We start from the raw sequence: 26,914 nt of genomic DNA on the forward strand, positions 1-26,914 counted from the left end.
AGTAAGTTATGGCATAACGATCTGAGCCTGAAGTCTGGCTCCCCAGCCACGGTCTTAACCACAACCAATCCAGCTCCTGCCTCCGACCCACAAAGGTAACCAAGAATGGCCAGTAGTCTCTGCTGTCGCCTGAGTGGCCCAGACTTCGGGCACTCAGAGGTCCTTGGGGTGCCTTTGTGGAGGAGGGTGGGAAGGATGTGGGTCAGCGGGGGAGGGTGGCCCTGCTTTCCTTCAGGGGGACAACCAAGCAGGCTTGGCCAGCCTCAGGAGCTGGAGCACCAAGAAGACCTCCCCAGGGGGAGGCCTGATGGCGTAGTGGTTAAGTTTGCCTGCTCTGCTTTGGCAGCCCAGGATTTGCCCATTGGGATCCTGGGCACAGACCTACATGTGGCTCATCAAGCCATGCTGTGGAGGCATCCCACATAGAAAGACTAGAAGGACTTACAACTAGGATATACAACTATGTACCGGGGCTTTGGGGAGAAAAGAAAAAAAGAGGAAGATTGGCAATAGATGTTAGCTCAGGGCCAATCTTCCCTTCTCAGAGCCAGGGGAGGGTCTCCTCTCAGACCCCTGGGAACACACCTGCTTGCTCCCCAGGCAGCCTCCCTGCTCTGTGGAAGTGGCCCCCTTGGTGGCTGTCTTGACAAAGCTCTGCCAGGGGAAAGAGGAGGAGGGGAGAGGAGGAGATGGAGCTGAGGCTCAGTCAGGCTTTCCCATCCCACCTTCTGAGCACAACTGAATGGGCAGTCACCCGGATGGGGTGACCGGCCACAACACTCCCCTCAGATGTGCCCCAAATACACCCCTCTTCCTCTACTCTCCAATCCCCAAACACGAATCCTGCTCCTCAGCCTCGATGCCTTTGCTCATGCTGAACTCCCGGCTGGAGAACATCCCGCATCTTTCATCTCCAGCACCCACCCTCTCCAGGGGTCCGTGTCCCACCCGTGCTTCAAGGACCCACTCAAACGGCCCTTTCTCCGTCTCAGTTCAGAGGCCGGGCCTCTCCAGCCTTTGTTCCCCTGAACACATGATGACGCCTGTCATTGATTTTCCTCTGCCTTGGACTGTAACTAATTTTATGTGTGTCTTGGCATCTCTGCTAGATTGTAAACTGTCATTGCAGTGCTCAGTGCAGTGCTGGCACATAGTTGGTGAAGGTCTGTGGCAGGGGCTTGGCAGCACTGAAACTACAGTGGTGCAGGTTGTTCACTGTACAATGGCACCACATCTAAAAATGGCTGCCCCATGGTTCTTGCCTCCTGTTAGCAAGAAGTCATTCCTTCTCGTGGTGCCCTCCCACTTGAATAGGGCTGACCTTTGTAACCAGTGATCTGTGGAAATAATGGTGTGTGACTTTTGAGGTGAGGCCACAAAAGACATCCTGGGGGCAGCCAGCTGCCAGGTTGGGAAGATGCTCAAGCAGCCCTATGGAGAGGTCCACATGGAAGGAACCATGGCCTCCAGCCAGCAGCCAGCACGAACCTGACAGCTGTGTAAGTGAGCCGCTGTGAGAGTGGGTCCTTCAGCCCCACTCAAGCCTTCAGATGACGGCAGCCCCACTCATCCTGACGGCAGCCTCGGGGAAGACGCTGGACCGGGTGCACTTAGCGGGGCTGCTCCTGAATTCCTGACCCACACGAACTGTGAGACAGTAAATGTTTATTCTTGTTTTAAGTCATTAAGTTTTAGAGTCATTTGTTATGCAGCCATAGATGACAAACACAGGGGCCCCATCCACTTCATAGACATTATACGTCTGTGACATTTATCATGACAACTTTCAGGCAGCAGCAGTTAGAGGCTTGCAGTCTAACAAAATCAGTCTGTTACGTCGCTGTTCCAGTAGATGGAAATAGATGTACTGAGGAAATGACACCTCTTCTAATTCCCATGAAGTTACGATACGGGGGACAGGGTCCTCACCCTCAGAGTGACCTTCTCATCTGAAAAGACTTTTTGTGAATGAAATGAAACTTTGTTAAGTAAAAAGCCCAAATCAGTAAAACCCCAGAAAATTAGTTCTTTAGGAAGAGCCAAGTTTTCTTGCTTGCTCAGGGCTTATTCCTTTAAAGACAAAAATGTTTTGCAGGGAAAATTCCGACAATTCCTTCAGCTTTCCCCCGCCTTCTCAAGTAGAGGAGACGCAACTCGTTGGAGGGTGTGTGGGTGGTCAGTGTGTCATCCGAGCCCACTGAGGAATGGAGAACGCTGTCTCCACGCTAAACGTCCCATCTCCTGTGCCTTTGGAGCCCTGTCTGCTTGGGACTAGGAGTCAGGAACCCATAGCTGTGTGACTTTGGGAGCACCCTCTGCCTCTCTGGGCTTCTGTTTCCTGGTCCTGTCACTGGCTGGTTGCGGGAAATCCGATACCCCGCGTCATAAGTGCAAGAAGCCAGAGGTGCAAAGTGGATCTGGAGATGAGGAGGGGAACACACGCCCTGGTGACCCCGGACTTGAAGGCTAATCTGCTTAGCAGCGACTTCTCCCTGTGCCTCGGTTTGCTGCTTTTGTCCCATTCCCGGAGGAGCGGATGTAGCTGCTCAGCCGGGGGCTGTTTTTACAGGCAGGAGGCGGGGGCTCACTTTTCATTGTCTCTTTGGGAAGAAGTGCCCCCGGTGGCCCCGCGTGCACTCTGGGAGCGTCCCTGGTGACCCTAAGATTCCCATGCCCCAGAGGGCCCGCAGACAGCAGTGTCCCAAAGGGGATGCTGTGCCCGCCCCCCTTCCTGCCCAGGCCCTCCCCGCCTCTCCCTCCCATGGCCCAAGCCAGGGCGCTCTGTCTCCAAGAATAACAAGCTCAGGAAAGAGAATCACACACACACACATGAAAAACAAAACAAAAACTCAACAGCTAGGAGATATAAAATAGGAACCTCTGCTAGGAAGAGGATAGAAAAAAGAGAGAGATCAGAAATAAGGGGGAGGAGGAAGGAGGGGAAGAGAAGCTCAGAAACGGAGGGAGGAGGTCAACGAGGAAGAAGGCAGGGCGGGTGAAACCTTCTCAGTGTGGTCCAGGGCCCCCCTTGGGCCTCTGCCCTCCACAGAAGGTTCTAGAGCCCAGGTGTGTCCAAGTGGCCCTGTCTGATAAAGGCAACACTTCTCCTCTCTGGCCTCGGTTTATTCAACTGTAACCTGACAACATTACACCTCAGGTACCCTACCTGCATTCCCCTCTCTCCCTACCAAGAGGAGGGGTCATGGCCTCAGTTTATCCCCTATAAGGGGGGAGGGGTGCTTCTCTGAGAGGAACAGAGAGGAGACCCGGGTGAGGCGATTGGAAGAGGTGGGGGGCCCTTGGATACACAGAAACGTACTGTAGAAACCTGGCTCTAGAACTGCTCCAGGACAAATTTCTTTTCCTTTTCTTTTCTTTTCTTCTTTTTTTTATGAGGAAGATTGGCCCTGAGCTAACATCTGTTGCCAATCTTTCTCTTTTTGCCTGAGGAAGATTGTCGCTGAGCTAACATCTGTGCCAATCTTCCTCTATTTTATGTGGGATGCCACCACAGCATGGCTTGACAAGCCGTGCTAGGTCCGCACCCAGGATCTGAACCTGTGAACCGCAGGCTGCTCAAGCAGAGCAAACTTAACCACTATGCTCCTGGGCCGGCCCCTCCAGGACTAATTTCTCAAGTGTGACTTGAATTTTTCTTTTTCTGTTTGTCCTGTTTTAATCACCAAATCAATCAAGCAAGCGACCCGGCATTTATAATAATAACCAAGACCATCTACCACTTATCAAACACCTATCGCGTGTCGGCCACGGCCCTCGAATCCTTCCCAACCCATACAGCTCTGAAAGGTACATATCTTTTATCACCTCCAATTTAGAGAGAAAGAAACAGGCATGGAGAGGGGGAGGGACTCGCCCAGTGCCACAGGTGTCTGAGCCAGGATGTGAACCCAGCTGCATTTGGGGCCCAGCTCATATTCCTCCCCTTTACCACATTGTCCCCTACACAGCCCAATTTGTGTCTTACTTTAGAGATTTGATCAGAGCCAGAGCTGAGGGATGTGCACGAGGGAGCTGAGACCCATGCGTGCCGGGGAGGCTCAGTACCCAGGGCAAATAAGAGGTATGGACAGAAAGTCACAGACCCTGTGGGCTGGGGAATCAGGGTGGGCTGTCAGGAGGAGGCGTCTTGTCTGAGCTGCAAAGGAGAGAGGGGATTTTGTTGGGCAGAGGGGCAGGAAGATCCTGCCCCACATCATTTGGATCTGGGAGACTTTGGATTTCTGGAATCCCCTCTGAAAATGTGTTTCACCTGGATGCTGAGTGGGATCACACGAGCAGCTCTTCTCAGCCAGCGTGTGCCTGATGTTGATGGACATCCATCTGACAACAGGAGGGGGAGAACCCTGCTCCCAGCCCACCTGGGTCTGCATCCTGGCTCCCCCCAACGACCTCTGGGACTTGGTCTTATCCTCCTTGAGCTCAGTTTCTTCATCTGTACAATGGGGATGATGACAGCGTCTACGTGACAGCGTTGCTGTGTGGATCCAGCAAGGTAAGCACCTCAAGCGCCTCCCAGGACATCGCAGTGCTCCACAATGTTGGCAACAATGAAGTCCAGGAAGGACATGGAGCCCTCATGGGTGTCTTGGCAGAGGGGGTGGGACCGTGCCGGGAACTAATCTGCCAGCCTCACAGTTCTGCAGAGACCCACACATTGAAGCATCTCTCCTAGAGACACTCCCTAAGATGGCCCTACACGTCCCAGGGCCAGCTCCGCCTGTGGGGGGCATCGTAATCTTCCAGGCTCTTTCATACCTCAGTGCTCCTAACCCAATCAGGCAGGCAAGGCTGGTAGAAACTTCATGCCCATTTTACAGATGAGGAAAATGAGGCACAGAGAGGAACCCATGCCCAAGGGCACAGGGCAAACTAGTGTCAGAGCTAGGACCAGAACTAGGGTGTTCTGGTACCCAAGCCTACGCCCCCAGCCAAGTGCAGTGTTGCCTGGTTAGTAGGCACCCAGGTTCTAGGTTTGGTTTTACTAGGAACGTGAAGTGCAGGGGTTGGCAAATGATATACTTCTGCTGCCCGCAGTTTGCTTCTCCAGGAAATGGGGAAGTAATGGCATGGATCTTACCCGCTCTGGGGCAGTGTCTGTTTCTTACAAGTCTGTGTCCTTCTCAGGACCCCATCAAACAGGAGCAAAGAAGATGCTGAACGAATGAGATCAGTTCAAATACACAGTGGGCATAGCCTTGAAGTCACAAAAGGCAGTGGAGTGGCCCCAACCCTCTGCCTTGAGGACATCTAACATTTGAACAGAGCCCTGTCATTCCCAGGCACTTATATTCATTCATTTTATCCTTATCATGACCCCCGTTTGATAGGGATCAGAGAGGCCAAGTGACCTGCCCCAAGTCACACAGCTAGAAAACAGTAGGGCAGGGGCTTGATTTCTGCTCCAGTCCCATCTCTTTCCTGTCCTCCACAGCCGCCTTGGTGGTGTGACTTTCAGGACAATTCTATTGCTTTGATCCGCAAGTCCAGCACCTCTCTGAATCCTGCTCAGCTCAGCAAAACCGGGGGTCAGGAGGATGCTTCCGTCTGCCAAATCCGGAGAGCGGGCTGGCCCCAGCCGGCAGACTCCCACTGCCCCAGGAGCGGTCTCACCCCGTCTCCAGCCTCCAGCTCCTCCTCTGCCTGGGCCTGGAACTTCAAAGCCACCTGGCAGAATTAGTGGCTGCCATGAGGGCGAGGGTGGGGCAGCACAGAGGCAGAGAAGGGATGTGGATTCTTTTCCAGATTTGGGAGTGAGGCTGGGTGGCAGCTACCTGCATCGTCTGAGCAGCTTCTTAGTTCCTGTGTCTGTGTTGGCACTGAAACCTTCAAGGGGCTGGTGGGCTGGGGCAGGAGAGAGGGCAGGGAGGCCTGGCCCAAGCAGCTGGCCAGTGGATCTCTGCTGGGTGTGCCCCACTCTGCCCTTGGCAGTTCCCCTAAGCAGGGCAGCCACACCCTTTGGCCTTGGAATGCCCCAGGGCCTCTGCTGCCCCAGAGGCTGGGGCCAGACATGTGGGCTGGGAGGCTGGGCAGGGCCACCTCAACTTCCAGCCTGCACCCCGCCTGCAGGAGCACCCCAGGCAGAGCGCTCAGAGCTGGGTGAAGCTGGCCCCACCTGCTCTGCCACCCTGCCAGGACACGCCTGAGGCCACAGTCCCCAGCTCAGCCTCGGGCCCAGGGCTTGGAGCTGGTTGGTTTCTGTGAAATGAGCTCTGAGCTTCCCTCCTCTGCCAAAGGTAATGGCCACGCCAGATGTCCCCTTACAGCTGGAATGCAGGCCCTCCCTGCCTCACACCATCCTGGTCTCCCTCTTTCTTCACTCCCAATGCCTAGTCCCCCTACGCACAGGACAAGACACGAGAGGGGTGGGGAAGAGGCCAGGCCCCTCTATCTGGGGGCCTGAGTTCTTTCTCCCTTGACCATGCATTCAAGTCCCTGCCACATTGTTCTCTGCTGAAGCCCCTGAGTGAACAATGCCATGTGCCTGCTGAGCTTCATATTCAGAAAGGCTCGTCCACACCGCCTTTTCTCCGTACGTTTTCCTAGGATCCCCGAGTACAGAAGGAATTGTGTGGCCCACTCTACTGATGAGAAACCTAAACTCATACTGGTGAACTGTCTTGACCAAGGTTCCAGAACTAAGTAAGTGACAGAGACCCCAGACCTCCTGATGTGTGGCCCAGACTCTGTGCAGCGTGTCGCGCTGTATCCCTGGTCAGCCCCCACCCTCCCCATCATTACCATCGCCCCCCACACCCCGCAATGGTTTGGTTTTATTAGAACAAGGTCTAGGATCACCCTACACTAGTGGGGTTTGTGGGAGGGGCTGCTCTCCCCCTAAATTCTTACAGGGATGAAACACGCACCAGGGACAGACTTGAGGGGTACCTAAGAGGGTGGCCGGAGTGATGGGTGAGGAAGTGTGAGGGGCAGCTCCGTGCTGGGCTTTGGTGATGGAGGGGGGTGGGGATGTGAGCTTCAGAGCTGTTTAATCACCTCCTAGAGGAACCCTTTCTTCATGTGGCAGCCTCCTGCCAGCATCTGGGTGAACCCGAAGTGGGTATGCCAGGGCCACTGCTCCCATCCCCTCGCCCAAGGGGTGGCTGGGAGCCTTTTACTTCCCAAAGCACCTCACCTCCTTGGTGGCTGGGGAGGCTACCCATTTTAGTATCAGACCCATTTTACAGATAAGGAAAGAAAAGTGAAGTGAGGTTAAGGTCACAGAGCCATGTGGTTAAATGACTGCTCGAGAGCATGCATGGCCCCCGAGGCCATGGATTTTTCTACCGCACTGTGGGGTAACCTTGCAGGAAGGTAGAAGGAATGGGTTTTCCAAGAGGCTGCATGGCATCAGGAAGGCAAGGAGGACCCTCTCCACCGCTCTGGAGGGAGGCTGGGGGCGCTGAGGGCCAGCAGAGCACGCCAGCGGGGAGGGTTCCCCAGCTGACAGCCGGAGTCTGGCCTGTGGGAGTCTGGGCCAGACAAATAAAGTCGTGTCCCTTCAAGCTGTTGTTCTTTATTATTTATTCATCCTTTATTTATTAGAGATCGAGGCGGTGCGGGATGGGGGAGACTTGTTTCCTTTTAAGAAAAATTGTACACCTCTTTATATTCAAAATAAAGGATTTACTACTTGTGTTTATTACAGGAGATTCCCTGAGCCAGAAAACTCCTTGGGAGGCTTATTAAACCTTATTAAACCACTGAAAATTTAGATAATAAAATAAATCACTGTCTCCCATAAACAGCAGTCGGCTCCCTGTTACCGAGCTTCAGAATCCCAGCTGCCCCAGCTGCCTTTCAGGAGGTGCCTCGGCTGGTCTGCCATCCTCCCCACGTCCTGCATCCGCGTGTCACAAACTCAGTGAGGGTGGGGAGGTGGGGGACCCGCAGGAAACCCCTGGGAGCTCTCTTCTTTTTAGCTTTTCTACCCAAAGTCTCCGTCTCCTGTAGAGGAGTGGGGATGGCTGAGATTTTGCTAGTTATTAAGGGGTTGTGTGTGGACACTTGGGCTAGGTGGTACCACATTTTGACCCTTCCTGGGGATATTTTAGCGTCTATTCTAGAAGGCACCAAGGTGGCTGCACAGCTGGCCAGCCTCTGAACACATTCTGCCTGAACGCTGCTGCCACTGAGCCAGGGGACTTCACAGTGAGGGAAGGGAAAGCAGATGCCAGGGGAGAGGGCCATAGCCGGAGCGGAGAAAGGCCGAGCTCCCCTCTAGGAAAGGGCGTGATGAGCAGGGCCAGGCGTGCGGTCTGCAGAGAGGGGAGGAAGCACGATTAAAGCCTGCGCTGACAATTAATCTCTGCCCTGCAGCTGAGTGACAGGTGACCTCGGGCTGGCCAAGTTCCCTCTCAGAGCTTCAGCTTCTTCTTTTCTGTGAGACCAGGGGGCTGTGAAGGTCCCTGGCTGCCCATGTGCTCGATGGTTCCGTGGCGTCCTCCAGCTAATCCATTCAATCTCTTGGTTCCAGGATGGATCCTTGGATTCTGAGGTCACGAACAGTTCAACTTCTGCTGTCTTGAGGCTACAGCGCCCGACTGTGGATTTGTCCCCTCCCCTCTTCCCTGCCCCCACCCCCCCCCCACCCCCCGCCGGCAGGGACGCTGCCAGGTTACACAGGGAAATAAGAGTGAACACACGTTGGGCTTTCAGAGGATGAGCCTTCTCAAAGTCCAGGTGGGATTAGCATTTGACCACTCTGGCACACAGCTGGACAGAGGTACAACATGTGGGAGACAGACGGTTAATTCTGAGATTCCTCCAACTGATAGCAATGGAATCAAACTGGTAACTGAGATGGATGGAGCGCTCCTTCGGTGCTAGTTGCTGTTCTAAATATTTTACGTGGATTCTCGCATTTAATCCTCTCAAAAACCCGATGGGGTAATGGTGTCACCATCGTTACCCCATTTTTCAGATGAGGAAACTGAGGTAGAGTGGACACTTGAACCCAAGCAGGTGAGCTCCAGATTATACCTCTGACCATGAAGTGGCTCCTCGTTGCTCACAGCCGTGCCCCTGTGCCTCTCCTGGCCCCAGACCTGGGGTGGGATCGTGGGGAGAGGCTCCAGTGGGGTGGGAGCTGTGGGAAGAAGGAGGGCAGAATCACCCTGCAAGGGCTCCTCTCAGGTGTAAGACGTCCTGGTTACACCTCGGCCCTTGGAAAACACTTCTGCTTCCCTGCCGTTGTCCACACCAATTTGGAGATGAGGCCCAGATCGGGCGCCCAGCTGGATGGCCTCAACGATCCCAACCCCGCCTGCCTGTGTTTTTAAAAGGAAGTGAAACCTCAGATTTGCCTCCGAACTTACACTTTTCTTCTAAGCAGACACCATCCACCACGAGAACCGCCTGGCACTGGGCTGGGAAGAACAAACTGGAAGCTTGCAATTTTCAGGCTTAATTGCACAGTTACATATAATATTATTATATAGAACTTTTATTGCACCAGGAAAGTCCAAGTATTTCCTTTTCCTATTTATATACTCCAGCCCAGTCTGTCCTCTGCTATAATTTCCCTCCTTGCCCACTGTAGAGGCTGATGGCTGTTTGGTTCCAAGAGCCCTTTCCTAAGACAGGGCAATTAGGGTGTGAGTATAAACCTCATGACAGATGAGCGGTTTATTTGTGGAGTATCAGCCAATTCACAAATGTTATTGATTACTCACCATGTGCTTGACCTGGGCTTCAGGCTGTGTGGAGCTTGAAACAGGGACCCAAACCTGCTTTTGAGTGGCTTCTGGCTTCACTGAGCAGGTAAAACTAACCCACGGCAAAATATTAGAAATATGAACCAAGAAGGAATCTGGTGTGGGCTGGGTCCTACGATCAGGGATGATGTGGGAGCCAGTAAGTGATAGGTGGGTATGTGGGCTATACCACTGTCTGGGCAGGACCCCAGTGCCAGGCTGTCATGATGGAGAGACTGCATGACAGTGCACAGCAAGCACCCCCTTTTGATTGCAGCCCGGGAGACCAGCCTCCCCTGTATGTTCAGTTTCCCCAGGGCATGTCTCAGGGGACAAGAGCCTTTCTTCCCTCTGCTGTGTTTGTCCCCGCCACAGGAGCCCAGCACCAAGGACTGGATACTTTCACATCTCTGGGGAGGATGCCTCACCTGTCAGCACCTTACAGAGTAACCACCCCCGACCCCCCCCGCCCCGATCACCACCACTCATCATCCATTTGAGCTGAGAGCTTTGGTCTCCAGGCTATTATAAATTACACTGAAAATATTCTCAAGGCACAAGCATCCCCACCCCACGCCCCAGCCTCTAGCCCAGAAAAGCCTGGTTGACCCACTGATGGCTCAGAGATTTCCTCGCACCTAGGAAGTCTGATCCCCCTTTGAAGTCTCAAGATCAAAAATGTTGGATAAGAAATACAAGGTTAAAAAGTTAGAAAAGACTTGGCAAAAAAAGTCATTATTTGCAGAGGATAAGCTTGGATATTTTCCTATACAAACAACGGACAAGTTCAAAAACATGTTAGAGGAGCCCACTTACTTGGCAACAAAAATGGATACAACACCTAGGAATAAGCTCGTAAGAAATGTGCAAGATCCGTACAAAGAAAGTTTTAAAATATGACTGAAGTGCTTTTTTAAAAGCCTTAAATGGAAAGGTATATCCTGCTCTTGCATCGGCAGCCACAACATTGTAAACACGCCAATTCCTCCTAAATAGTTCAATTAATGCAATATGATCCCAATAAAAATATCAACCAGAATTTCTACTGAAATTAGATAAGCTGACTCTAAAGTTCATATAGAAAAAAAAAAATGCATTTAAGAATAGCCAAGAGATTTTTGAACCAGATGAGCAATGGGAGGAGAGGGGCTTGCCTTACCAGATATGAAAATAATATCCACCGCCTAAGACCTGCATCTCACCTTCACACCAGAGCGTGCATGTGTGAGCGGTTCAAATGTTCCCCGGGAGTCAGGCTCAGGACCCACTTCCGGCTCTCCCAGAGGGAGGGAGGAGAGGGTCTGGAAAGGGCCGTTGCTTCCTACTTAGGACACGGAATGCTACTCTTGATTAACTTGATTGCTCTACACCCTTTCCAAAACTATTTCTCCCAAAGCCAGAGTGACAGCCCCCTCTTTCCGCGTTTCTGATGTTCAGTTCTAAATAGACGGTATACTTAAGCCCAAAGAACCATTTAGGAGTTTAAGAATCACAAAGAAAAATCCTGCAAGGGGGCCTGCTGCTGCTGCTTTTCCAACAGCCCAGGCCCCAGTCTCTCCCGGAGCCCACCTGCCCCATCCCCAGAGAGACATCTCCCAAACCACCCAGGCTGTTTTCCCCAAAGGCAGCCGGGTGGGAGGACACGACCCTTTCTCCTCCCACCTCTTTCCTGGCCAGCAGGCTGATATTTCAAGACTAATCAAAAAAAGTTGAAGGGAAGAGGAGAGCCCTTTTGTAAAGTGGTGTCTAAACAGAGGCAGCCCCACCGTTTTTTTGGGCGGGTGGGTGGAGGTGACCAAAGATGCAATTATAACGGAGCCCATCCTCTCCCACAAGACCCATTTTAACCAGGGTGTAATAAAGCCCCAGGTCATCCACCCTCTGATTTGGGTTAGATGAGATGAATTTTTAGCTTTTCTGGGGAGTGTGTGCCAGCAGGGGAAGCACAACAGAGAAGGGACAAACACACAGGCTTCAGTTCCCTGGAAGGAGGAGCGGACTGGGCAGGGATGGGAGAGCCACCCTCTGCTTCCTCCTGCTGTGCCTTTGTTTCCAAGTTAGCTATGGAGGGCCGGACCCTGGGGAGATCATGGGTCTCCCTCTCTTTCCTCCCTCGCCCCTGACAGTGAACTGTCCCTGCTCCATCTTTCTCACCTTACGCTCCTCTCCATTCCTGCTGCCACTTGTTCAGAAGCGAATCCATCTTCACCACCGGCTCCTAGAGCATACACACGCTGGGATCCACCACCTGGTCGCTGTCTACCTTGCTTGTCTGCCTCCTGCTGGTTACCTGCTTCCAACAAGTGGAAGGTGTTACCAGCATGCCCATCTCCCACCTTGCCATCTCGGCCTTGCTCATTCTGTCCCCTCTGCTGAAGCTCGGTTCCCTCCCAACCTCCTCGCCACCTTCACTGGGCTAACTCTTGCTCATCCCAAGACTTGGCCTGGGTATTATCTCCTCCAGGAAGCCTTCCTGGATTATGTGCCTGTCCTCCTTGTTCCCATCCTTCCTTCTCTCCCGGCCCTTACCACATGGAGCTGTAACTGGAAAATGGGTGTTGTGACCGACCTGGGAGGGAGGAGGAAGAAGTGACTCTGAGATGTGAGGTGTTGGGTTGGGGTTCAGGGTAGGGACAGAAAGACTACAGTGAGGGCTGCAGGATGAGCTTGTCAGGGATCCCCATAAGCCATGGTGTGAGAAGGGCTGCCAGGAGTGGAGAGAAACAGCCCAATTCAACCCCAGCTGCTTGAAAGGTGGTGACGGAGCAGCCGTGGAGGGCTTGGGCTGGGGTGACACTGGACAGAGGCAGAGACTGGAGTTTGACCCTGTCCTGGCCTCTGCAGGCCGATGAATTTACTCCACAGCAAGGGAGGCAGGATAGCTTGGAAATGGCTACAGGCAAGTTCTGAAGCTTTAGTTATTAAAATGCTACAAGGAATGATGTGCACCCAGATGCAAAGCTCAGCACAGAGAAGGGTAGTGAGGAAGGTTTCCTAAAACAGACAACAGTGGGATTAGACAAAAGTTGGGTCACTTATATATCCCCCCCAGAAAATGTCATTCCTTCCTTTTCTCCTTTGCCCCACCAGCCATCACGTTCTGCCAATGAGGGGCCGGCTGCCGGTGTGTTCTCACCCTGGAGCTCCTGGCTCCTCCTTCCTTTGTCAGGGATGTTCTCACTTTCTCCATCCAGAGCCCCGTCTCCCTCCACTAGTCCTGAACACTCATTAAGCCCCTCAGGCTGTTGGAGATGACAGCAGGGTGGGGGATCGTCTTCAGACCCATAAGAAACCCCAACTCCATTGGTAGGCCGGACAAAGAGTTTTGCACACATACACGTGTGGCTAGTTCTCAAATGCAAGCAGATGGGATTGTGATGGACTCAACACAAATACACATAAAAACATTTCTGAATCATCTGAGCCAGGTACAGCCAGGCAGAGGTCCAGGAAATGTATTGAACTTCAAAAAATGTTTTAAGCTTCAAATCTTTTGAGCATCTTCAAAAGGATGGGGCCCACAGGACCAGAATGTAAGTTCCTTGACAGTAAGTATGGTTTGCTTCTTCATACCCCCCACAGGATGAAGCTCGGAGCTTCGCACCAGCAGGCATTTGGCATATGTTTGTCGAGTGGCTCTTTGATCCCACATGGGCCTGGTTGCCATGAAGTGGTCAGTATTACCTTGACTTTCCTAAGGAGGAAACGACCTGGGGGCATAAGTAGTAATGACAGAGCCCTTGGTAAGTAGCAAATGCTTGTGCAGGCTTCATTCTTCTAGTAACGCTGGGCCTGGCCACACGCTGTGCACTTGTGCTTACATGTAGCCAAGGAGAGCAAAATGCAAAACCAGAAAATTCACGAGAGGTCAGTCTCCCAAGGAAAAAAATGGGAAAGTCTTATTTCTTCAGATTAAACAACTTATGAATTGGGATAAGAAGGATTTCCTCTATAAACCTTCTGCCCAATAGTGATTCTCAATTGCTATAACATCAAAATATAACAAGCACGGCCACTGTGGGACCGGGACCCTCCATTTTGTTCCTGAGTCTACATAGTTTGAGAGGTGAGGGGAGCATCTGGTGGTGCCTTTGAAGAGGTTTGATCCCTGGGAGGGGCAAGGAGGGCAGTTCCCTCCCCCCTCTCCCAGGAGGACCTGGCTTAGCTGGAAGCGCGAATCGCACTGGATTTCTACGCTATTTGGTCCACAATATCACTTCTGTGCTGAACATCATATCCAGTCACGCTCACAGAACCACTGATCCCTGAGCGTGTCAGAACACACCCAGAGCAGTTTTAATTTCATGTACCAATTCTTGAGCACCTACTTTGCGCCAGGCATTGAGTGGGCGCTTTCATATATATTTCCTCATTTAATCCTCACGATAATGCTGTGGGCTGGTTATTTCTACCCCCATTTTCCTATGGGGAGACCGAGCCACGAATAGGAGAGTCACATGTCCCAGGACGTCCAGCAGGGCAGTGGTCAGTTCCGGTCCAGGAGCTCCACTTGAGAGTATCCAAAGGCCACAAACTGGGATAATGGTGGAAAGAGACGGGAAGGTGGTCTGCAAACTCTGAAGAAGGCCCCCAGGATGTCGGGGCTGAATGGGACCTTTTATGATTGAGGGTGCTGAGGCACAGAGAGGGAAAAAGACTTGCCCACTGAGTTCTGGGAGAAAATGCAGTGTGCACTCTTAGTCACAGCCAGAATGCTGGCTCTGGCATGGGTAACCACAGCGATGGCAGGGCACCCATGTTTTGCTCAGCTCTCCACTGTAGGGTGGAGGCCCAGGGAACAGTGGGTAGGGAGAGGCCTGTGACTGTCAGCCAACATCTCAGAAAGGATTATCACACACCACTCTCACCCAGGTTACCCTCCCTGCTTCCCACCGCCCAAAGCCCAGAGGTGAGATTAATTCATCTTGGTTTCCCCAGGACTTGCCTGGTTTAAGCATCGAAAGTCCTGCGTTCCAGGAATCCCCTTGGTCCCGGGCAAAGTGGGATGGTTGTTCACCCTAGGCTATCTATCTCCACCTTCTTGTACAAACCACTCAGCTCTGCTGCCTTTCGTGGTCATGTGACCTGGCTTCCCAAGACACACAGTTTAGGGCTTTTGGTACCAGCCCGCAGCCTTGGGGTACTGCCCTGCCCCAGTCAGTGCCGGAGAAAGAATTCCTGTTGTCACCGTGGATTGCTCAACTCTGGCACCTTTCTGCTTTTCCTGTGAGGGGGCAGCCCTCCGTCTCCAGGCTCCCAGAGGGACACAGACCAGGGAGCGGCGGAAGTCGGGGAGACAGATGTGATGGAGACGGGAAGAAGGGAGGGAGGGGAAGTTGATGAAATTGAGACAGAGAGAAGAGGGATAGAAGGGAGGTGGGGATAAGGGAAGTGTGGAAAAGGAGGGAAAGAAGGAGACACGGCAACACCAGTCATACAAATAAGGGCCAGCTGCATGGCCAGCTGTGGTCCAGGTTTCAACAACCACCCACTGGGAAGAGATATATTTAGAGTGATGGGGCTGCCTGGACTACCTGGTTTAATGCCCTCATTTTGCAGATTTTGAGAAAACTGAGGCCTAAAGGACTGGCAGGTAGGAGTAGAAGTCATGTCAAACTCCTTTTTGTACCCAACCCAGAACTTTCATGGGATCTCATGTGTGGCAGGTTCTTAAATGTTCATTAATAAGGATGGTGGCAATAGTGATATTCATCTCTGGCAATCCAGTCCTCTTAAGCAAGACTTTCCGACTCACCGTCAACACAAGGTTGGATAATTATGTTGGAAATTTGAGCAACGTGGCCATGAAGGATGAGAAGGTGGCTCCAGTCCACTGGGAAACAGAAGCAGGGCGGGGTCCACATGTGACGGCTGCTGGATGGGGGTGGCTGGAGGATGACTTACGAAGCCCTACTCACCCCAACGTACATCTCTTCTACCTGCCAGACAGGATGCCACCCAGCTTGCCATTCCCTCCACTGGGAATTCCCACCAGTGGAGATTTTAACAAGGAACTCTGCTGGTGGGAACCAACAAAGCCATTTTTATCCTGCACCCAAGTTTTTAGGGATTTCTGGATAAGCCCGAGAGTGATGGTGTGAGCTCATTGGGTCAACCGCTCGTCCCCTTGGAAGATCCAGGGAATCTGCCCCGTGAACCTCTGGCCCACTGTCCGTGCCCCCAGCCATGTGAGGTGTGCAAAGGAGAGGAATGGTGATAGGAACTGGGAGAGGAAGGGGGGCTGAAGGCAGAGGGGGCCTCTCCAGGAGAGAACCTTGCATTCTGCTCCAGCGGAAAGAGACCCCCGGCCTAGTCTTGAGTGGCAAAGCCCACAGCAGGCTTCTCATCCTGGCTCCTTGGGGATGTGAGTATCCTCTCTCTCCCATCCAAGAAAAGGACTCCCTGGTCAAAGATTTCAACCACCAAGACCTGACACAGCTTTTGGGTTTGGGAGGGGCCCCGTTGTGAGAGCCCTGGTGGGAAGCAGGACCCTACCTCCCACTGGGGAAGTGGGGCTCCCTCCACTCCCACCCCAGGCAGCGAGCTCACGAGCATATAACCCAGGCCCGGCCGGTCGGACGCTGTGGCCAGGATTTTGAATCTAAAGTGAGTGACAGCTAGCTAGCAGAAGTTCTTGTCTCTTATTCTGCAACTGTGACCTTTGAATGACACAAACATGCTTGAGATAGCTGAATCTCAGAGCCCTGTTGGAGATTCACAATGGCTGTTTCACACACATACAGCACCCCCCCCGCCAGGAAAGCCCATAGTAAAGAAACCTGTTTAACTTTAACTCTGCATTTCCCAAACTTGTTTAATCTTTCTGCTTTGCCTAGCACTTTCTAATAGCCTGTGGAACTGGTGTGACAGGGACCCCGCAGGGAACACTGGTATGGAGCTGTGCTTTCCAAACTTTTTCAGTCATCGAAACCATAGAGAAATACTATTTTCATGGCACCCAGGAGTATGAGGGCTCGTAAGAGGTTGCTGCCTGTTCAGTTGACAGGAGGGCTGAGGGGCTCCGTGTCTGGGCACAAAGCTACTGGTTGCAAAGCTCTGGAACAGAGGACAGAGCCCTCTGGGATAGGAAGTGGAGGCCTGACCTCCTGCCCTGGCTCTGGTTCAAACCAGCTTCCCTGAGATCACCCAGGTCGCTGGGCCCCAGCTGGTCTCTGAACTCCTGGCCTGGGGCCTCCTCCACTACACCACACAGCCTCCTGTCCAGAGATCTTGGAAAAGCAGTCTTATCTGAGCACGCCTGTTCTCTGTCATCAGATGAGGAGGGTGGGGCAGCCCATCTTTCAATCCACCCCCCAACCCTGGAGTTAGCTTGGGGCCAGGACTTGCCAGCTCTGTCCTCTGCCCCCTTTTGCTCCCCCACAACCAGCGCCAGGATCCAGCCCCAGCAGGCCGTGGAAGCCTCTGGTGTGAGGCAGCCCTGCCTTTGGAGGGCTCCTCTCTCCAGCATGTGGCATCTGCTCTATCCTTCATCTGCCAGCCAGGCATCATCTCCTGGCCGGCTGAGCCTCTGGCTTCCACTCCGTGCACCTTCTGAGCCCCATAATTGTTGCAGGGTGTCCCCTGGGGCCTGGCTCAGTGCCCAACGTGTCTCTGGAGTCCTCCGTCTGCCCACAGCCTGCTTCATCCAGACTCTGGATCACCATCTCTGGCCAACATCACATGCATATTTCAGAGGATCTGCACACCCCATTGATGAGGGTGCTGCCAAGCCCTCGTTGGGTAGGGGTGGGGGTGACATGCAACTAGCAAGATCAACCATCCTAACTGGGTTGGATTTAAAGCAAACTCTATTTCACAAACCATATGTATCGCTGAACAGGAGGCGGGTGTGCAGAAAGCCTCTCCGTGGACGATGGCATTAAGTGTGCAGACCCAAGCATAGATGAAGCAGCCACAAAATTATAGATACCGCGGGGGCCTGGATATAAATGTAGGGAGTTGGCATCCACGGGGAGGCCTCCCAATTCACCCTCTACTTAGAGGGAGAGTTGATGTACAGCTTCCCCCTCTCCTGTTCCCAAGATCTTGAAGAGTGAGTCCACAGACTGGAGAGAGAGAGGCAGGGCCCATCCACATGATCACAGACAGGTGTTTCTCCTCAAGCCCCAAGCTCTATTCATTGCCAAAATGCAAGACCTGGAAAGGGTGGCTGGCTGACTTGAGTCATATCTTCCTCAGTAGGTGAAGGAGTCGGACTTCACCTTTAAGGGCTCTCCATGGTTCTTACCATCTACGAGTTCATCACAAGCAAAACAGCAGTGAAAGAACGAGGTATGGGCCCTGGATGAGTGGTTCTACTTCTCCTGGTCTCAGTTCCCTTATTGTAAAATGAGGTGGTCAATGACTAATTTAATGCGTCAACTTGGCGAGGCCATGGTTTCCAGATTTTGGTCAAACACCAGTCTGGATGTAGCTGTGAAGGTATGTTTTAGATGATACTAACACTAAATCAGTAGACTTTGAGTAAAGCAGATGATCCTCCATAATGGGTGGGCCTCATCGAACCAGTTGAAGGGCCTAACAGAAAAAAGACTGAGATCCCCAGAGGAAGAGAGAATTCTGCCTCTAGATTGTCTCTGGACTCAAGCCGAAACATCAACTCCTCCCTAGGTCTCCAGCCCGCCATCCTACCTTGCAGATTATGGACTTGCTAACCTTCACAATCATGTGAGCCGAGTCCTTAAAATAAATCTCTCTCTCTCTCTCTGTATACACAGACACACAGACACACACACACACACACACACACACCCCTATTGGTTCTGTTTCTCTGGAGAACGTTGACTAATGCAAGCTAGTTAGATGAGTTAGTGGTCTTCAAACTTGAGTCCTGTGGGTCTTAACCCAGGCTGCACCTCAGAATCACCACAGGAGCTGTTAAAACCACCAATGTCTGGACCCCAACCTCAGACCAGTTGAATCAGACTCTCCAGGGATGGGGCCTGGGCATCAGTGTTTTAAACTCCCCACGGCGTCCCCATGTGCAGCCAAGGCTGAGAACCACAGTTGAGTCACTTTGGAACTTATTAAAAACACATCTTCCACCCAAGGCCTATGAATCAGAACATTCGGGGGTGGGCTCCTGGCATCGTCAGATTTAACAAGCTCCCCAGCACGTGGGTCAACTGCTCTCTAAAGCTTGAGAGCTCGGGTATGGATTGCTCTCAGGGTCCTCTTTGCTTTGTCAATCTACCATTCCGTGGTCCGAGTTTTGGGGCCAGAACACACAGTTCCCTCTCAGGTAGAGGCCAAGAACATCATGGCGGGAGAAGCCAGCAGGGTGCTATGATTTGAAAAGGGGACAAATTCTGCACCCTCCCCTCCTCCACCAAGAGCACGTGGCACCCACCAGATAGGTCGCCTGTGTACACACAGCATCCCACCCACCTTTGTCTCCCCAGCCCCAGTGTAGGGCATGGCACAGAGAAGTGCTCATTCACCTTTGTTGCTTCATTGATTGACTAAAGGAACATCTTGCCTCATCACCTCTGGGCTCCTCCCTGTCCAGGTGTTTCTGTGGGTGGCACACTTCTCCTCTTTCCCAGTTCTCTCCTGCTGTGACCTGAAAAGGCCTTTCCCCTCCTTGTCATCTCAGCTCCTAGCCCTTCTCCAGGGTCCAGTTCATACCCTCTCCCTTTGAAAGACGTTCCCCGATTCTTCTCTTCTGCGCCTGACTGGAGTTACCAGCAGGCCCAGAGAGCTGTCACACAGCGCTCTTCTAGTTATCTTACCTGCCTTCTCCTGTGTCATCCCCAGCCTGTGAGCAGCTGGAGGACAGGCCACCCTCCACAGTCTACCCAGGGCTGGCACATGGCAGGCAGCTGTGAGAACTCATGACATACTAAGAAATCCCCACTTGGTGGTCAATAGAGGCCCAGGAGAGGTCTCATCTCTCCTACCACTGCCCCTGCCATTTTTTTGGAGGCTCTATCATCAGGAACAAGGCTTTGAGCTGAATGTGCATTATCTTGAGGAGGATAATATTCCTTTCGATTCCCAGGCTATGCTCTTAACCACTAGACTGTAAGGCCTCCCCATTGCCCTGCGAGTGGAGCAGAAAAAGGGTGTTTATTGCCCCTGAGAAACGCAAGAGTGAAGGGTGGGATTGGAGCCAAGGTGGGAAACCGGAAAGAAGATCTGGTCAAAGGCTCAGGGTGTGAGTGATTCGGAAGTCGTTTCAGGGGAGTTGGGTCTGGCCCCTCGGGGGGGAGGAGAAGGAAGTGATGTGTCATGCCCTCTGCTAGCCCTTAATGCACATTCTGTAGATGAGGCTCCAGGAATCACTCGCCGTTTCACAGGTGAGACAGCTGAGGCCCAAGGAGATGAAGTGACTTACCGAAAGCGTCAGTGCTCCCGTGGGGCAGAGCCAGAACCCGAACTCAGGTCTACGTGACTTCAGTGGGAACCCAAGTGAATGTCAAGGAGGAAGACAGGGACTCATTTCTTCACCCATTCAATAAATACAGCTTAGACGTGTATGATGTGCCGGGCGTCGCATGTGGCAGCAAACAAAAGTCCGTAATGAGTTTTCTGTCCAGTTGAGGGAGGGATGGAATCCTTCTAGGCCACGGCATCCTGGAAGGTAACACGGCGGGTCCTGCCTGCCTGATTCTAAAGTTATCCTTGTATATGAGCCCCTGGATGCAGACTGGTACCTGCCCTCCAGCTGTGACAGCTACGAAGACACTCTCATCAGATAGGGTCAGCCAGAGAAAAGGACTGGTGCGATGTTGCTGGTCGAGGTCCAGACACAGCAGGAAGGAGAGGAGGAGGAAGGCTGTCCCCTATCCCAGTGGGCAGTCAAAAGCCCTAGCAAAGCTAGAAAGAACGCTCCATCTCAGCATGGGGGCCACACCTTCTGCCACACAGTGTTCTCCTGGGAAGGGAAATTCCCCTCCCTGAAACAGCACCAGGAGCTCAGAGATTCCCCTCTGAGTCACTCTTTGCATCCTTACACCCCTTTGCTCCCTTAAAAGTCCACACCCGACTAGAAGCCCAGAGCAGCCACGAAGGAGGAAGGGATGGCAACAGGCCATCATGGTAGCTTCCAGACAAGAAGAATCTAGGAACTCAGACCCTCGGCTTTCCAACCCTCCTCTTTCCTGATGTTTCTGTGCTGATCCTTTTTGTAGCTTCCTTCTGAGCCTAGGTTTTCCCCTTTCCCAGCCTATCTGAGCACAGCATAGTGCACCAAAAATTCCCATCAGATTATATATGGGGATTTCTGGCTCAGCAAACGTGCATGTATCACTCTGTGTTGTAACTACTTTTCCCCAGCAGGATGTAAGGTACTTAAGGGCAGAAACCATGTCGGATTCCTGTTATGTCTGCAGCACAGTGCCTGGCACGTAGTAGGTTCTTAACACGTGCATGATAAATGAATGAAAATTTCACAAGAGCGATGGATTCTCAGATATTTCAAAAGCAATCAAACACGCTTCACACAAAGGCACACACTATGTGTACTGTTTATCAGATCCAGAGAGCACTGCAGCTCACCCAGGGGTCCTTGTTATGAACAGAAATGATGACTTTAGATTCTCTGAAAGACTCCTCATTATCTGTAATTTTGAGCAAAGAAGCATGGACGATTCAATGACAACAAAAAACCCACAAACAACCCAAATCAAAAATGGGCAAATGACTCGAAGGGACATATCTCCAGATAGAGAAGTCACCAATAAGCACATGAAAAGATGCTCAGTTCTTGCTCAATATCACTAATTATTAGGGGAAATACAAATCAAAACCACAAGGACATGCTACTTTACACCCATTAGGAGGCTGCTGTCAAAAAAACTCAGAAAATAACAAGTGCTAGTGAGGATGTGGAGAATTTGAAACCCTTGTGCATTGCTAGCTGGAATGTGCAATGCTGTGGCCACTATGGAAAAGAGTACAGCGGTTCCGCAAGAAATTAAACAGAATTTCCATCTGATGCAGCAATTCCACTTCTGGGTATACACTCAAAAGAACTGAAAGTGAGGACTCAAACAGATATTTGTGCACCCATGTTCACACCAGCATTATTCATAGTAGCCAAAAGGTGGAAGCAGCCCAAAAATCCACCAACAGATGACTGGATAAATAAAAGTGGTCTGTCCATACAATGAAATATTATTCACCCTTAAAAAGGAATGAAGTTCTGACACATGCTACATCATAAATGAACGCTGAAAATATTGTTCTAAGTAAAATAAGCCAGTCACAAAATGACAAATATTGTATGATTCCCGTCTATGAGGTACCCGGAATAGTTAAATTCATAGAGACAAAGTAGAATGGAGGTTACCAGGGGCTGGGAGAAGTAAGGGGGAGTTCTCGTTTAATGGATGCCGAGTTTCAGTTTGGGAAGATGAAAAATTTCTGGAGATGAATAGTGGTGATAGTTGTACAACAATTGAATGTACTTAAGCCACTGAATTATACACCTAAATTATCACCTAAATGGTGAATTTTATGTTATGTATGTTCTACAATGAATAAATGAATGAATGAATGAATGAATGAAGCATGGATGCTTCTTTGAGGCAGCCGGGGGTATGAGGAAGGCATTTGATCTTTCGAATCAGACAGCCAAGATTTCTAGTCCCAGCTGTGTGAGATCGGGTGTCACTTCAATTCTCTGCATTTCAAGTCCCTCATCTGCAAAATGGGGTAAGAATACCCCAAACAGGAAACAAAATACCCACTTTACAAATCAGATCCAAGGACTGGGGAGATGACACCTCTGAACACTGTAGCCCAGGGCCAGGAGAAGTCAACGCTCCCTGACCTCCTCCCTCTCCCCTTCTCCCCGGCCAGGCCCTGGGCAATGGTTTCAGTTGGCCAGGTCTGCCTTTGGTGCCCACCTCCAGCTCACCTTTCCCAGTGATCTGCAGCCTTCCCATGTCCCATTCCCGAAGGGCAGCTGCCAGCTTCCTTCGACTCAACAGACAGATGCAGGGGTGAGCGGAGCAGGCAAGCCTTACTAGTACCTCCCCTGGGAGCTTGCAACAAGCAGACAAGCACGGACTGAAACGGGAAAGGTAGAATTTCACTTCCTGTGGGAAGTTTGTGGCGGATATATTTTTAGGATGGGGTCCTCCCCATTACTCCTCAAATCCCATTTCACCAGTAACTACCTCCTCTGTGGGGAAAGGAGGAGAGGGGGCACCCAGGAGCCTTATTGATGGGTGAAGCAGCTGGCAGACTGCAGAGGAGGAAGCCACTCTGTGCTTCGTCCTGGGCCTGGGACCCCAGGTGCCTGACCCTGGCCAGCACCCTGCTGGCCTCCCTCCAGAGCCACCGCCCTTTTGGGAAGGGAGCCTGGCATCCCCTTCCCCCTGCCCGGCCACATCCCCGCTCTCCCTTCATGATGACCTGAAAGGGAAGTTTATAAGAGGAAAAGGAATGAAAAGGATCCTATTTAACAGCACATACTGGGCGGGGGAAGTTCCTGACAGGAAACGCTGTGGAAACCGGGCCCAGTTTGGCCATGGAAAACTGGTTTGGCTCAGAACTGGCCAGAGTGGACAGGAGACCTCGGGCAGCTGTACATCGCAATTAAACTGGACTTGTCCCAGTTCACTTTCTTTCTTGTCCCCTGGAAGCAAGCAGACACTATAATAATCTGCACACCACAGGGGGAGAAAGGTACCATTTTTTTTTTTTAATCCAGGAAAGAAACCCCACCCTAATTTAGGTCACAGAGACATGAAGGCTACTGGTTCGGCCCAGCAAATCAGCAGCAGATGTAGGCAGCTGAGCGGAGCCAGGCTGAGCAGCACGGCTGCCACCCGGCCACCAGCCTGAGTCACCCGGGTGGGGAGGGCGGGCGGTGGTGGGCAGGGGATGGTTATCTTTATTCTTGGGCTGGGGTGTGGGGTGCGGGAAACAATGGGAACAGAAGAGTCCCTGGGGCCAGGACGGGCGCAGTGTCGTGGGCAGGTACAGACAGGCTCCCAGCAGGCTGCTCTTGTGGGCCAAAGAATTCGAACAGGCCCTGAATCTGAACAGGGAGAAGGCCTCGCCTCCCCCCTCCGCCTCTTCCTCTCCTCCCCTCCCCACCCAACAAGACCTTGCAATTCCCTTTTTGCAGGGCTAAGTCTGGCTGTGGCTGGCCAGCTGGTCCCCGCCCCTGCTTCCCCACCCGCTTTCCTTCTGAGCTGGGCCCTGCTGCCGCTGGTGTGGGTGGTTCGGCCCCTGCCCGCCTCCTGCTCTGCTCAGTGCCCTGGTCCTGATCCTGGATCTCGTTTCTTCCCCTGTCCTCAGTTCTCCCTTTTCTCTCTTCACTCTAATTTGTTTCCTGTGGTCCCCAGTGGAAATCTAAGCTTCTTAGGGTTTAGGCCCTGTCCTGCCTCTCAGCCCCTGGCTGGGCATGAAGTGGGGGCCTAGTGACATGGCCTCCTGGAACGTGAGCTCTCGGGAACAGGACCTTCCCTGTCTTGGCGGCCCTCGAGCCCCCCAGCTGCAGGCCTAGGACAGAGTAGGGGCTCAGTGAGTGCCTGTCATATGAATGGATGAGTACCACTGGGCACCAGGGAACCCCAACAGAGCACAATGACTTAGGACATCCCAGCAGCCTGTGTGGATAACCACGCACTGAAGCTGGCTCAGTGACATATCTCCTGCATAGAGAGGACGGTTTTCATGACATCCTCACGTCAAATAAGCTAGAACTCGGTCTGGGAGAGAGAGACCCAGTCTTCCCAACCCCCAAGAACCTTCCAGTGATAGAATGGAGAGAAGAGTAAGGGCCTACTCTCAAAGATGCTCTCTCTGGCCCAACAGAGAGAACAGAGTCAAAGCATATGTAGCAGAAAGCTCTCAGCGCTCTGCAGCTGGGGAAATAGGGAGGGAAAATGGCTTGGTCAAGGACTCTTGGTTCATCAAAGGAACTGAAACCTAGGTCTCCTGCTGGCCAAAGTCCTTCCCATTCAGTGCTGTTTTTGTGATGGGTCACATAGTCATTAATGTACTGGCACCATTTTTTTTTTTAAATTCTCCAATTTTTCTTGACTCTCTGACCTCTCTAGTTAATTAGACTCACACCTTTGCCGGCATCAAAATACATCATCTGTCAAAGTGCACAGAGCAGAGGGAGGTGGCACAAGGTACAAGAAGAGACTAGAAAAGGGGTGTTTCACCATTTTCCCAGTATACAGGCCTCTCCTCAGTGTACTGTCTCAAGCCCCATTTCTCCCACCCCACAGGGCTACAGCTATTATCACTAAGAAATGCACAGTGAGCTTCCTCTGCGTGTGGGCTGCCATCGAAGGCATTGCTAAACAGCCTACTCAATAGACTTTCGGTTTTCACCTGGTCTTTCTCTCCCCACCCAAATGCCCACCTGGTTCTATGGGAGATATGGGACACAAGAGGCGCCCTTGGGTTTTGGCTGCAGCTCCTTGCATTCTTGTCTGGGGTGGGGTTGCAATGTGGGAGGGCTTCTAGCCCAGGGCCCCAAGACGACAAGAAGGAAGCAGGATGGAAGTGGCAACAGCTAGCCCAGAGAGGAGGCGCGTGCCTGAACCTCCAGGGACCTGTTTGGTGCCTGCAGTTCCAGGAAGCCCAAGAGCAGCTCTGCCTCCCCTCCTGTGGGCTTGGCTGAGAGGAGCAGCAGCGCAATGACTGCACCATCTGGGTTGACTTATTCCACCTCCCACCTCCCCACTCCCAGGATGGGATCCGAGGGCTTAACCTGCAACTTCCGGAGGAGCAAAAACCACAGAGCTGTTTCTGAGCAAGAACTCCAGGGCTGCTTCCGGTGGGGAGGGGCAGGTAAATCCTTTCTGCTTTTTCCCAGAGTTGGTTTTCTCCTCCCTGCACCTGAATGGGAGAGTGTCCGGGTTAAACGGAGGCGTCTAGGACGGCCCCACCTGCTCTGTCGGCTAATCCGTCTACACCTGCAGAAATTGGACCACTGGCTGAAGACCCTGCAGCCTCCCTGGACACCCTATCTGTCCTCTGCGGATGGAACACACAATCCATCTACAAGCACCCAAGACAATGCCTGGCACTAGAACTGGGTGCTAAAGGAATGCTTGCTCCTTTGCCCTCCCTCTCTATTCCTTCCTCCTCAGGGTGGGTTCAGGCAAATTCAACAATTTGCCCCCTTGCCCCTTCTATGTATGGCTATGCTACAATGTGTTCATTCATTTCTCCATTGATGGATAGTTGGGTCGTTCCCATCGTTCCCACCTTTTGGCTATTGTGAATAGTGCCACCATGAACATTCATGTACAAGGACTTGTTTGTGTCCCTGTTTTCACTTGTTTCGAGTATATGCCCAGGAGGGGATTCCTGGGGGAATTATAGAGTATTCAGAGCTGAATGAACTGAAAAGTCAGTTATTCCAAATTTGTAGATAGGGAAACTGAGGCCTGGGTAGCTTATCTGCCCTGCTGGGGGTCACGCATGTGTCAGGATGCCACACATGTGTGTGTCTGGAAGCCAAGGGGTCTGAGGCTCTTCTTAGTTCAACCACATGGAAGTCATGACTTCCTGCATCATGTGGGTTCTATGGCGTCAAGCCCAGTGCCCCTTGCACATGAGAGGCACAGAATGTTTATGGAGTGAATGAATGAATGAATGAAAGAAAACATTTAGCCCTAGTTTTTAAAAGTATAACCCACTCTTAAAAGAGAAAATCCCTTATGCCATCTTGGAGGGTCAAAGCGTCTTGGGGATTAATTCTACAAGGGTCAGAATAAAATGGGCCCAGCGTCCACCTCCCTTGGAGAAGACAAACTCATCCACAGTGGGATCAGGGGTGCTGTCACTCTGTTCCCTCACCTATCCCTTCCTGGCTGCCTCAGCCTCTCCTCACCACCTCCCTCAGTAGAGGGGTAAAGTGGCTGTGCCTTAGTGAGCCACCATGGCCCAAGGAGAAGGCAGCCAGCCCACCTCTTGGTTGGAGCCTCTCAGGCTCCATACTCATGGCAGAACGCGCTCACACTGGGAGAAGGCAGTGGGCTCCAGCCCACTTGATAGGCCAGCTGTCCCAGTGGGCTCTCATGGTGCCAAGTGGTTCCATTCTGTAGGGCAGGATGTGGCCCCCAGGACTTTATGCCTGTGGGCTATCGGGGTCCTGGGGAAACGGTTTGTGGTTCCACTTCCAGGCAGACAAGCATGGGCACCTCCGCTGGCAAGAAAGCCTAGTCTGCGGCCAGTGGACGAGGGCCCAGGGATTATGGGGC

At 52.2% G+C, this 26,914-nt stretch overlaps 1 protein-coding gene across 12 annotated transcripts in view; it reads right to left on the reverse strand.

Annotated features, from left to right (window-relative positions):
* The window catches only part of ZBTB7C (zinc finger and BTB domain containing 7C), a 348,185-nt gene that overhangs the window by 18,863 nt on the left and 302,408 nt on the right, over window positions 1–26,914 (reverse strand). For 2 of the 12 annotated variants that reach the window (XM_070275650.1, XM_070275651.1), the window contains 2 exons: window positions 25,417–25,544; window positions 22,597–22,748 (listed from right to left, as the gene is read on the reverse strand). The exons of 8 other annotated variants lie outside the window; for them this stretch is intronic. In XM_070275650.1, the coding sequence (XP_070131751.1) occupies window positions 22,597–22,631 (35 nt within the window). In that variant the 5' untranslated portion in view covers window positions 22,632–22,748; window positions 25,417–25,544. The remainder of the gene's footprint in view (window positions 1–22,596; window positions 22,749–25,416; window positions 25,545–26,914) is intronic. 2 more of the 12 variants (XM_070275646.1, XM_070275647.1) reach the window with 2 other exon arrangements.

Source organism: Equus caballus, chromosome 8 (genome assembly GCF_041296265.1).
Source record: "Equus caballus isolate H_3958 breed thoroughbred chromosome 8, TB-T2T, whole genome shotgun sequence".
In the NCBI taxonomy this organism is placed as follows: domain Eukaryota; kingdom Metazoa; phylum Chordata; class Mammalia; order Perissodactyla; family Equidae; genus Equus; species Equus caballus.